The following is an 11,928-nucleotide window of genomic DNA, read 5'->3' as shown; positions in this document are numbered from 1 at the left end:
GAGGTTCAGCCCTGTGGAAGATGATCCCTCACTTGTCTGCATTTCCTGAGCTGTTTGCATCATTTCTCTTGGGATTTGTCTTGGAATTGGCTAAATACGAGAGTTACTGTTAAAAGAAAACATTGTTTATTCATCTGGTGTTGGGAAAAACTTGTGTGGTGGGGTGAGAGGCTTTTGGGAGCGAGCTGTTTGTCAGTGATTTCCCGGTACTCGTTGCAGGAGCAGGATGTATACGCTGCTCTCCGGGCTCTATAAGTACATGTTCCAGCGGGATGAGTACTGCATTCTGATCCTCGGCCTGGACAATGCTGGTAAAACCGTAAGTGCTGTTTATTACTAACTGCCTGCAGGGCACACACAAACATCCTCCTCCAGCAGACAGATCCATCTTTCTTCAGCTGTATCGTGGGTTATTTTAGTGATGTCACACCAGAAAGTCAACTTCTCCCTCTTAATTAAATTTGGCATGAGCTTTCAGGGATGTAGCTGTGGCTTTGGTAATCCCGTAATCAGCTGTGATCCTTCTTTACTTGCTAAAATAGGGAACGAGAGAGGGGTTTGCTCCAAGGTTCGGGAGGACAGGGTCTGCAGGAGCAGGATTCTGTGGGTGTGGGTTAGGATTACCCCAGCCGGCAAAATATTTGAGGGTAAATCCTTTTTCTTGTTCTTTTTTCAGACCTTCCTTGAACAAACTAAGACTCGCTTCAACAAGAACTACAAAGGGATGAGTTTATCCAAAATCACAACCACTGTAGGCTTAAACAGTGAGTAAATCTGTTCGGAATGTGTGCAGCTCTCCTGAACAGTGAGACAGCAGCTGGTTCCTGTTCAAAATCACTGAGAATTGACAAGAGCAAAATAGTTCCTGGAAGTAGAGATTGTGTCTCCCAACTCCCTGTGTCTTTGTAAGAGAATAAAATAGCAAAACCCCTGAAGTCTTCACACCCCAAGTAGCCAATTTCAGTGGTCACCCTTTGGCAGGTGGTGTTCTGTCACTGAAAGGCGTTGCAGCGTGTGGGTTGTTCCTCTCCCAGTCTGTTTGACCCCAGATTTCTTGGGGAAGGCGGGTGCAGGTGTCTGTGCTTTAGTTTTCACTGGTTGGTCTTTTTTTCTTTCCCTCTAGTTGGTACTATTGATGTTGGCAAAACTCGGCTCATGTTCTGGGATCTTGGCGGGCAGGAGGAGCTCCAGTCTCTTTGGGACAAGGTTGGAGATGTATTTGGTTTTTTAGAGATGTCTGTGTCTCTCAGAATTGTCTCTGTCTCTTCAAGCAGCGTGATCATTCAGTACAGGCTTCTTGGCAACCCGAGTGTTTAGCATTGACGCTTTTCCAGGGATTCCCCTGTACCTGTGCAAGATTAGCAAAGATAATGCTTAATATTTGCAATATTGTTTAGAGACAGCAATTGCCAGCTCATGCCTGAGGGTTGTGCCAGCGAAGGTGAGCTTTTTGGGGTGGCAGATGAACTTTTGGGGGGGATGGATGAGCTTTTTCACCAGTTTGTTCAGCCTGGCAGCAGAAGGGGCAGAGCATTCCGCCTGCCACCATTCTTCTCTCCACACACGCTATGGAAACAGCTGCCTCCAACTGGTTGATCCCTTCCATGTGTATCAAAATTTTACCAATTTACGAAAAAAGGCAGGAAGAGGGTTGACCCGTCCCAGCGGGCGGACAGACCGATGTCTGTTTTCCTTTCAGTATTACGCCGAGTCTCACGGGGTGATCTACGTTATCGACTCCACCGACGAGGAGAGGCTCTTGGAATCTAAAAGGGCTTTTGGTGAGTGTGTTGTGCTCTAGCTGCGCTGTGATTTTTGTGACATACTGTGGCACAGCTCCCTCGTGACTGTCGACAGGTCTGTTCCTGTGTCCTTGAAGGAGGCAGCTGGCCTGTCGCGGACACGTCTCTGGTGCTCTTGCACCTTTTTCTTGGAGTCTGCCTTGTCTGTAACACAGGACTTGCTTTTGGTGCCTGCGGTGACCTTGAACCTTCCTTTGTGCTATGCTGATGCTTTTGATCTTTTTTACTCCTTATTCTGTACTTACCACCTCAATTAATTCTCAATAATGGCTTGTTGAGCAAAACTAAAGTTCAGAGTTTGAGCTGGAAAAAAAATTCTGGGAAGAAAATAGATGTGAAAGGTTGTACCAAATGAAACCGATGCTTCATCCCTGTGTCCAGACCGTCTGTGTCTGGCAGTTGCACCCCTTCACCTTCCAGAACTGGCTAAACCTCTGGTTTTGTTTCTGTGCTTGGCAGAGAAGATGATCACCAGCGAGGCGCTGGAGGGGGTTCCCATCCTGGTGCTGGCCAACAAGCAGGACGTTGAGGTACGATCAGCGCAGATTTACTGCTCCGCGTTCTCGTCTAAATTTGATTTGCATTGCTGGACTGGTCCTGTGGCACTTTCCCGCCGCTGAAAGTAATTACTTTGGATTTAGTTGTAATTTTTAACTTTCTCAGCCCTTTTCCAGTGGCATAAATGAGTTTAGTGGAGGCACATCCATCTTGGCTGGCTTGAACTTTTTGTGTAAACAGAACAGACTGCGTAGCTCTGGTGGGTCTGTCTTGTACCGTGACTTGGTATCTCAATAACTGTTTCTTCCTGTTTATTCAGAAAAAAAAGAAAATGTTTAGTGCACTTTGTTTATGCTGCTCTGCTCTTACCTGGAGCAGCACGACAGATATGTGTGACCCAACGTCATCCTTTCCCCCTGACCAGATAAGATCTGCTCGATGACAGCCGGTTGTCCTCAAGCATTCCATCAGTGACAGCAGTGACGCTGGTTTTGGTGGTTTAATTTGCATCTCGAGAACAGCAAAACTCCTGGCTTGCGTTTGGCAAGTTAGTGGGTGTTACGGTGTGGCTGTTGAGGTGACACAGCCCTCCTCTCCCCAGCACGGAAAACAGGGAAGAGAGGGACTAAAGCCGTGGTGGGGACGATTTTCTGTGTTCTCCTGCCCTCCAAGCCTTGTCTGCAGTCCCAGGAGTGCAGTTGGAGCGATCCAGCTCTAGATGGAGCCAGAGGCTGCCGGTGGAACTGGAAGGACCGGCCCTGGCCTCTGGGCTCTGGTGCGCTCTCAAAGTACACACACACTTCCCAGCATCTTCCCCCGGACTTTACACCTGCCCCAGAGAGCCAGCTTGTGGGAGGAACCTGAGAGTTCCACAGGAGCCACGGTGGCTCTGAGGGAGGGTTTGGTTCCGTTTCATGTGTACACCACCACAGATTGTTTGGGATGACGCAAGATTCCAGTCCTAGAAAGAACAGAGCTGTCATGCCGCTTCGAAGACAGCGTGAGGCGGAAGCAGAGCTCCTGCCTCTGCTGTCATCTCTGGTAGCTGCAGGAATCGACTGTCTTTTCTCCTGGAATATTAACTCTCGCGTTTCTACACGATGCGACTGCTTCACAGGGGGAACAGCCCGTGCTCTTGCCTTTAGCTGTGTGCAGTGACCTGGAAAGCTCCTCCAGTTTTCCTTATGGCTGGATATGGGCACAGCAAAGGGACATTGTGCTACTGGAACACCAAAGGGGTTGTAGCTGTTTTTCGGTGATGACTGAGGCTCCCATAGCAAGGTTTGGACAACCAGGCCTGTTCCTCCTCCGCTGGTCTCGCAGAACTGGAGGCCTCAGTGAGGGAATGCTACAGGGTTATCGCTGGCAGAGATTTTTCTGCTCTGGGTCTCCAGACATACACCAGTGGTGAGCAGTTCTCAGGGCATCCCGCTGCCGCTACTGCGGAGCGTGGTAAGGGAGGACACGTGGGATCCTCACCTTGCTGGTGTCTGTGGGTGGGGTCATTCACCATGAGTAATGACGTCTTTAAAGGCCAGCAGAAGACTTGTGGTGAAGTACACCAGCAGTAGTGCCTCTGCTATAGGTGTTTTAAAGTTTACATTCCTCACCATAAGCTTACAAAAGCTCTGACCTGGAGCCTGAAATGCCTGAAATTGCAGAAACCATAAGAGTTTTTTGGCCCTGGTGATAAATTCCGTGTAGAAAAGGATTGGCTGTTAGTAGGCACCACTGCCCCGGGGTAAATTGCATAAGAATAAGAATTTCTGTTTGCCCTTTTGGTGTGAACGCAGCTATCTCAGTGTTTATAAAAGCTAAATATTTCTAAGCTGCACAAGGAACTGATAAAACTCAAGGATAAAATGGCTCATTTTGGAACACTATTAAAAATAGGGAAGAAATGAGCTGAAAAACCAGCATATGGAAATAACTGGGTGTTGTGTGATGGCTTTGGGAGGATGTTTTGCCTCCCTAATCTCGAGATAAATTTTGAAAGTGTAACGTGAAATCTCCAGAATGTTGGAAAACCTCCTTGTGTCTTTGGCAAATGGGAGTCATGGCGAGGGGCAGCTTGTGTTTGAAGACTCGCAGCGTTACCTGTTTTCCACACGGGTGTTAGAACACAGACCTTCTGCGTTAGACCTGTGCTAACCCCCGCTCAGGGAATACTACAGCTGCCCTGTAAAATCTGTTAGAGTTTAAATAAGCTTTTTAATTTAAAATAAGCTTGTAAGAAAGGATAGCACAGAACATAGGTCAGGTCAGCTGGACTTTTTATTAGTTCTCCTTAGGCTGTCCACCTCCCTGGGGTCTGTTTCAGTTCCATTCTGCTGATTGATTGCTCCTGAGATGGCTGCAGAGCCTCTGCTTCAGGTTTTGTCCTGGTGTGAGACCAAACAGCGGCGTTGTCTTTCCTCCAGTGGTTTTCGCAAATGGATAAAGACTCCACAGTACAACCTGTTTTGCCTAAATTCATGGTTTTTGCAGGTGACTCCAGACATGGAGCCTTTGCTGCTTGATGCATCTGTAGATGTACCATTCCTGAGCCTTCATTTGGGTAACGCTGCTCTGAACCCGATGTAAGAGGAGTTGGGTGGTGCAGGCACAGTCCTGGCCAGCCCATGCCTTGAAGAGCCTCTGTGAAGAGCTGGGTTATGGTGCATTCCTTAGGGGAAGCTGAGACAGAGATCTGAGTCATGGTGTGGTAGATAACATCGCTAGAAAGGTCAGCTGGGGGGGTTGTTATTGTGCTAGGACACTGTTGACGTGACCTCAGATCCAGCTTCCCCAGTTTGCTCTTGGTTTGTGTGGGTTTCAGCTGAGAAACAAAACACATCTGTAAACAACTATTTTGTGATGTAGCTAGGGAGGTGGAAAAGAGAGGAACTTCGAAGCTGCAGCTGACGTTTTCTCCCCAGCATGAGAAGCTCAAGTGCTGCTTGTTGAAGTGACGGGTAATCTGCCTCGTCCTCTGCTGGAAGATGAGGTTCTGCTTGGTGGCTTCCCCTTGAACACTAAGGCTTCTCTGAACTGCTGGTTCGGTGGTGCTGTCCCCTCTGCTGCGTTACTGTACGGTTGTAGCAGAGGGTGAGAAAAGGGGCAGGGATTATGGTGAATTACAGACTGGTTTGGGCTGGAAGGGACCTTCAGAGGTCATCCAGTCCATCCTCCTGCAGTGAGCAGGGACATCTGCAACCAGAGCAGGGGGCTTATCCACCAATTCCTTACCCACTGAACAGTCCACCCATCAGATCCATATCCAGCTTAGAGAGGAGGATGCTGGGGGGGACCGTGTCGAAGGCTTCGTGGAGTCCACGTAGACGACATCCCCAGCCCCCACCGGCCACAGATACAGCCACTTAATGTTTTAAGCTGGGGGTAAAATACTGCACAGCAGTTGTGAGCTGCTCTGGGAAAAGCGAACTTCCCCCTCGGGCCAGGGTGAAGGAGGGCGATTCCCTGTGCCGCTGGGTGCACTGCTCTGGGAGGTCCGTTGCCCGCTGGCTCTGTGCAAGTAGAAATGAAGGGCAGCATGACCACCACTGTGCTCTGCGCTGTTGCTTCCTGCCTTGAACACTTTCTCTCACATTTATTTTTAAAAAGATTTGAAAATACCTCGTCACGAAAGGAGGAATTGTTACGCTAGAGCGTTGAACTGTGGTAAGCTTAAAGGATATTTCAAGAAACATTCACCTGGTTTCAGCTGCCTTCACATTTAACCTTCCTGCGGCAAGTCTCGTTGACTGAGAAAAAGTGGCGACGTGAGAAACAGCTCCTGAAAAATGACTGACCTGAAATGCCATGAAAAAAAGAAGTAGTGACATGAAAAGTTATTGCCGTGCAGCATTTCCTCCTTCCCAGGTGCTTGGGTAATTGACTCCTAGAGCTTGGCTTAATTCAAGAGGCTTTGGACCTTGCAGTGAGCTTCACGCTGAAACTAGAGAAGCAGCTGAAGCAGGAAGCGGTTGGTGGGCAGTAACCTCTTGCCCATCTTTGGACCTCCAGCTATGAATTCCAGCTCCCAAGTCCGGTTTGACTCCCTCTAAAGTCAGTGGTTTTTTTTTTTCTAGAAGTGTTTCACCCTTCACCCCGTGGATAACAGCTCTTCTGTTTGAACTTCAGGTTTGGTGTCTGGCTGAAGTCCCGCAGTGAGCTGTTAGGGCTCTGCTGCGGTGAAGTCACACTTCTGGATGCAGTTTACAGCACGTTGAAATCACGAGTTTGGGTCATAAAAAAGTGCAGTCATCAGGAGTTGAGCAACTGATGGATTCTAGGCCCTCCAGAGTGGAAAATCACAAGCGTGGATTGAAGGGCGCTGGGTGAATCAGGTGTCATTAGGCTCCTTTCAAGCCATTTCTTAAGAATCCGTCTTATTTATAAGCACTGAAACCTGCTTATTTGTCATGTCGTCATCCCTACAGGAGCTTCCTGTGTTGAATTTCTCCAGAACCAGCGGTTTGCCAAACAGATAGTTGGTATCGTTAATTCCAGCTTTCTGCCAAGTTAGAGCCCAGACTTGCAGCAGACCGAGTTCCCGTCTGCAGGTGGTCTGTGCTGTAGAAGTGAGCGTCCTCCTGGATAATCCTCAAGGCTCACGAGGGTCTGATTTGGTGTTCGAGCAAACACCCACAACAAGTATTTGAGCCTCATTGAAGGGCTGAAATGTCTTTGCAGGGAGAGGAGGAAAGCTGGGCTCGTGCCAGCTGAAGCGCTTACTGCCTCGTCCGGGGCTTCTGAGGGAAGTCGAGCAGCGAGATCAGAAAAGGATTTAGAGGCCGGTGATTTTGCTTGCACCTGCTTCCTGTGCCAAGGAGGAAGGTGCAAGTCTAGGCCTCAGCAGGTTTGCTTTTGTTGAGTTTGTGACTCTGTTGGAGTCTTTGTGGCAGCACCACGGTTTCTGTCAGGGGAGGAATCCCCCGCTTCACTGGGCTTGTGTCGTGCCCTGCGTGTGGTGATGGGGGCAGGCTGGGAGGAGTATCTCGAGGGTGGGCAGCTTGTGCTCCTGTTCGTGACTCTGTAGAGGCGTACGTGAGCAGGGTCTGGGAGCTGGATTCACCAGCGTTCTCTGGTGAATAAAGAATATGTTCCTATTTCTGGAATGTCAAGAAAGGAATTTGCTGCTCAAGGGTGAGGGGTTTTCACCCAACAGCGGGGTGCCATCCCGACGGAGGCGGAGCTCCGGGTGTGGTAGGATGGGTTTGGGAAGCAGGTCACCATCTCACGGCGCAGAAAGTGAGCTCTCCTGTGGTTTCTCTTGCAGCCTTGTCTGTCGATACCGGACATCAAGACGGCGTTTAGCGACTGCATTATCAAAATTGGGAAGAGGGACTGCCTGACGCAGGCCTGCTCCGCTCTCACCGGGTAAGTGTGGGAAGCGGGGTGGTTCGGCGAGTGGAGCCGCCGCTGGCTGTCCCACCAGCAGAGCAGGCTGCTAGCATTTAAAAACCCCCGAAAGGGAGCAGCGCTTCCTCCCAGCGCTGACAGCTGCTCGGTTGTGACCCTTGGACTTGTACCAAGTCAGTAACTGCATCTGTAAATGAAACACGAAGAGAACGTGCTGCTGGCTGAGAGCAGCGGGACTCGGGGGCAGATGGAGCTGTCCATTCTTGTTCTTTATCATCCGCTCTCCATCCACAGCAGTCGTTGCAGTCTCTGGCTTGCAGCGGCTCCTGGCTTTTATATAAGAGTCAGTCAAAAATGCAGCGGTTTGTGACAGTGCCAGAGAAATGAGTGGTGCTCCATTGCTGGCAGTCGAATTCTGCTTTGCTTTTATATTTCTGGCGTGCACACGAGCTTTGTTATGTAGATAATATCCAGGAGCGTTCTTACACTGGGGACGCCTGCGGTTTAAGATACAGTGACTGAACCAGACCAAAACTGGGGAGGCTGTGATGCTTCTTCAGGCCCACGCAGCTGCTCGCTGTGACCTTGACTCACCCACCGGCCTCTGGGAGTTTGGCATGGCTCTTGTGCATCGCGTCTTGTGGTGCTTTGGTTACGCTTTCGGTTCCGCTTGGCCTAAGTCGAAAGTACTTTTCGAGATGCCTTGAAGTGCTCCTGGCTGAATTGCTGTCTGTGCCGAGTGCAGGGCTTTGGAATTTCATTTGTTTTTAATCTAATGGGAAAGCTGTATTTTTATACAAGCTACTGCAAGGGACAGGGAAAGCTCCTTAAAGCATGAGAAAAATCTCTGGTGTCTGTGCTGCGAAGAACCAGACACCGTTAAGCGGATGAACAACCACAAGAATGATGCTTGAGCGCTGACTGGAAGAGAAGTATTAGATAATAATCTTATGAAATGCAGCTTTTCAGTTGTTGTGGGGTTTGTACCAACACGTCCTGTTTTGATCTCTGTGGAATTTCCTTTCAAAATGTCAGTTTGCACTAAAAAAATCCCCTAAATGGTGAAGGCCTGGCCGGGGAGCTGTGCGGACCCCAACGAGGTGGGGTCTTGCTGGGCAGCCCCAGCCCGGATGATGACAGAGAGCTGCAGCCGGGGCTGGAAGATGAGATAAAACTGGCCTCAGCCTTGCGGCAAAATAACCTCGAAGCAGCTGTCAGGTGGTCTGGGTCTTGGTCAGCCCAAGGTTTCCACAGAGCTGATGACTAACCAGGCTGGATGTAGACTTGCAGAGCCACCAGAAAAAGAGCGGATGGAGGTTTATATGCTGTGTTACAAGAGACCAGATCCCTGTTGTTTGTGTGTGTGAGAAGCTAACGCAGCCACGCCGATAAGTAGCTGGGGGAGAACCTTCCCTGCTCCTGCAAGGGCTCTGTTAGGGACTCCGTGGGGTTTTTCCATGGGTTTGTTCCTGGGTTTTTTGTCGTTTCGTTGAGGTTTTTTTAAACCTTGTCTGCTTTTTTCTGTAGCAAAGGAGTGAACGAAGGAATCGAATGGATGGTGAAGTGCGTGGTGAGGAATATTCACCGGCCCCCGAGAAAGAAGGACATCACGTAAGGACTGCGAGGCAGCCAAGGAACGGACAGTCTTTTTCCACACAGTTTTGTGTTCCCTTTAAAGAAGGTGGTGCACTGGATTCCTCTTACACCTGATTCTTTCCTAAGTTTGGAGACAAACATTCTCTTTCTGTGTCTAGAAAACCTGAGCAAAGGATTCCAACTGGGGGGGGTGGGATCTCTTCCATTAAGTATTAAGCCCCTGGCCTGTGGGCGCAGACCGAGTGCAAATCGACGCTTTGTGCCGATGCGGAGGACTTGGGTTTGGATTGGGTTACGCTGTGACCTGTCAGCCTAGCAGGCCAGAGGGCAGCGGCGTGAAGGAACTGCTGAAGGAACTGCAGGTGGACGGGGAAGGGGAGGGAGAGCCTGGGGGATGGCTGACCCTCTAGCTGAGGAGACACCTTGGTGCTCCTGCCCTGTGGTTGCTGTAGGGGGGGTTACTGGCCCTGTTATGCTGCTGGTGGTATAATGGGGGGAGAAGCGTTGATTACAACTCAATTTTCAATCCACACATTGATTCGTAACTTGTACCTGTGGTAAATGCAGAAGCAGCACAGCACAGCAGTGCCCAGTTTGAACTGGCTCTGCTGGGCGGGACACGGGCTCCAGGACACTGCCTTGCCCTGGCTGCCAGGCTCTGCTGTGTGTCCTCTGTAATTGTTCGAATAATCGGTCTCCTCTGTACCTGGAGGGAATCGGGGCCCTCGCTGTGATCTTTCTAGGCCGAAAGCTGAGCCTCTAGGCAGGGAGAGACCAATATGCAATAAAGCTTCCTACTTTGAACTTCCCTGCTGAAACAACTGCTGTTTGCAGTAGTGGGACTCGGCGCCTGCCCAGCCAGAAATTCTGCTGATGCATCCCTGACGTTTCCCCAAAGAGCCCTTTTTACATGTCTTTTATGGTGGTTTGGCAGCAAGAGTTGCTCTTTGCCTGTTTTGAGTTACTCCTGGCACTGGTGACCCTTCTGAGCTGTTTGCTGACAGAACCCGGGGTGTTATTCAAGCTCTCTGAGCACGTTAGACAGTGGGGTTTGTTTAAACAGTTGCTATTTGGCATCCAGCAAAGAACTTTCTGCTAAATTTCCTGCTTGCAGCTCGTTGCAGATTTTTTGTTTGATGAGAGCATCATTCGTTCCCTCACGTTTGGGTCAAAGTGTTGAGGGCAGCTGACTCTGTGTCATTAAGCACATGAAGCCAGTGGAAATAACTGCAGACAGGAAAGCAGAAACTTCCTTCCCAGTAACACTGGGATGGGAGGGGGCTGGGCGAATGGGGGAGGAGAGACAATCCTTTTCAGTGTTTTCCTGCCGTTAGAACGGCTGATGTCACACAGAGCCCCTGGGACATAGGGCTGAGAGTTCCAGGTGTCCTGAAGTACTGGCCATTGAGCTAAGAGAAATCTCTGACTTGGCACCTCCGAAGGCCGGGGCATGCTCACGGCCTCTCTGCGGCCCTGGCTCTCGTTTCGAGTGCCAGGGCTAAAGCTAACGATTAAACCCGAGAGGTAAAACAGTGACTCGTGTGTCCCAGCGCCTTGCTGGGACAGAATGCTTTAGTCACGTAACTCGAAACATCTGTTTAATGGGACACCAGGGGCTTTCCAAGCTTTCCACATGCTCAGATCTCTTCCTCTCAGTATTCCTTAAGAGACCAGAAAGGAAAAAACTTGTAAAGCTCAAGGCCATGGCTGTTCCTACAAGTTTCTAAAGCAGGAGGTCTGAAATGAAAGCAGACATGTTGACTTCAGAATTCCAAGCTCTGGAGAGGGGGGCAGCTGCGATACAGAAGCATGAGCATGCTCTGATGTCCACGGAAAACGAGGGGATTTCTCTGAAAGGAGCAGGGAGAGGTTCTGTACCATTCAGAGCTGGCTTCTAGAGTGGGGACAGCAGGTCCTTGACGGGGCACTCAGCTGCTCGGCTCCCAGACTGGTGTGGGAAAGAGCTTCGCGCTTGGGTTTTTCCACTGCTGCCTGATACCATCAAAAGATTTCCTGAGCGCTGGGGAAGCCCACAGGGGACGGTCACAGCAGCTGTGGAATTGCTTTGGGGTGTGACTGCAGCGAGGGGATCCTGCTCGAGCAGCGGATTGAGATCGCGATCGGCTGGGCAAGCACAGCCTTGATCTCCCCCAGCACCTCCCGTGTGCATCATCTCCCCGAGAGGCACAGAGAAGCGCTGCTGAGTCAGCCGGGGCTTTCGGGGGCATCGGTGGCCACAAAAGGATGCTGATGGCTTCCTCCTGCCCTTGGTTCTGTTGCAGCTTCAGCCCCTGTCTGCTGCTCTGCTGCTGCTGGTGCCTCAGGGCCAACCAAAGTGGCACAGCAGAGCGTTCCAAGGAGGGAGGGTGGTCAGAGCATAAGCCCCACTCAGCACCCCCACTGGGGTGGTCCGAGATGTGCTGGTGCCAATAGCTGTTTTCTGGTTTGATCAGTAATTTAATCGATAGTTTATCACATTTTAGACTCGAGTTCTTACAGGAAGCTCAGACAGTTGTTTCCGTGCGAGACCTCCAGGATGTCTGAGCAGCTGGGTGCAGTCAGCGTCCCGGCGCTGGGACAGGTCGACAAGGACCTGTTTTGCCCAGGCCTCTTTACTGCAATTTCTGTCTCTGAAGAGGTGCTTTATCTGCCCGAGGTGAAACAAAGTCGTCATCCATGCTCAAGAATC

General features: G+C 50.3%; 1 protein-coding gene across 1 annotated transcript; it reads left to right on the top strand.

The window, feature by feature from the left end:
* The first annotated feature begins 207 nt into the window (after positions 1–207).
* Positions 208–9,361, top strand: ARFRP1 (ADP-ribosylation factor related protein 1). Its single transcript, XM_010146378.1, has 7 exons — positions 208–319; positions 677–764; positions 1,124–1,206; positions 1,700–1,781; positions 2,262–2,332; positions 7,561–7,661; positions 9,171–9,361. The coding sequence occupies exons 1-7, from the start codon at positions 227–229 to the stop codon at positions 9,256–9,258; spliced, it is 606 nt and encodes a 201-aa protein (XP_010144680.1). The 5' UTR covers positions 208–226; the 3' UTR covers positions 9,259–9,361.
* The last annotated feature ends 2,567 nt before the right edge of the window (positions 9,362–11,928 follow it).

Source organism: Buceros rhinoceros, unplaced genomic scaffold (genome assembly GCF_000710305.1).
Source record: "Buceros rhinoceros silvestris isolate BGI_N320 unplaced genomic scaffold, ASM71030v1 scaffold39780, whole genome shotgun sequence".
In the NCBI taxonomy this organism is placed as follows: Eukaryota; Metazoa; Chordata; class Aves; order Bucerotiformes; family Bucerotidae; genus Buceros; species Buceros rhinoceros.
This window is presented reverse-complemented; position numbering and strand designations above follow the sequence as displayed.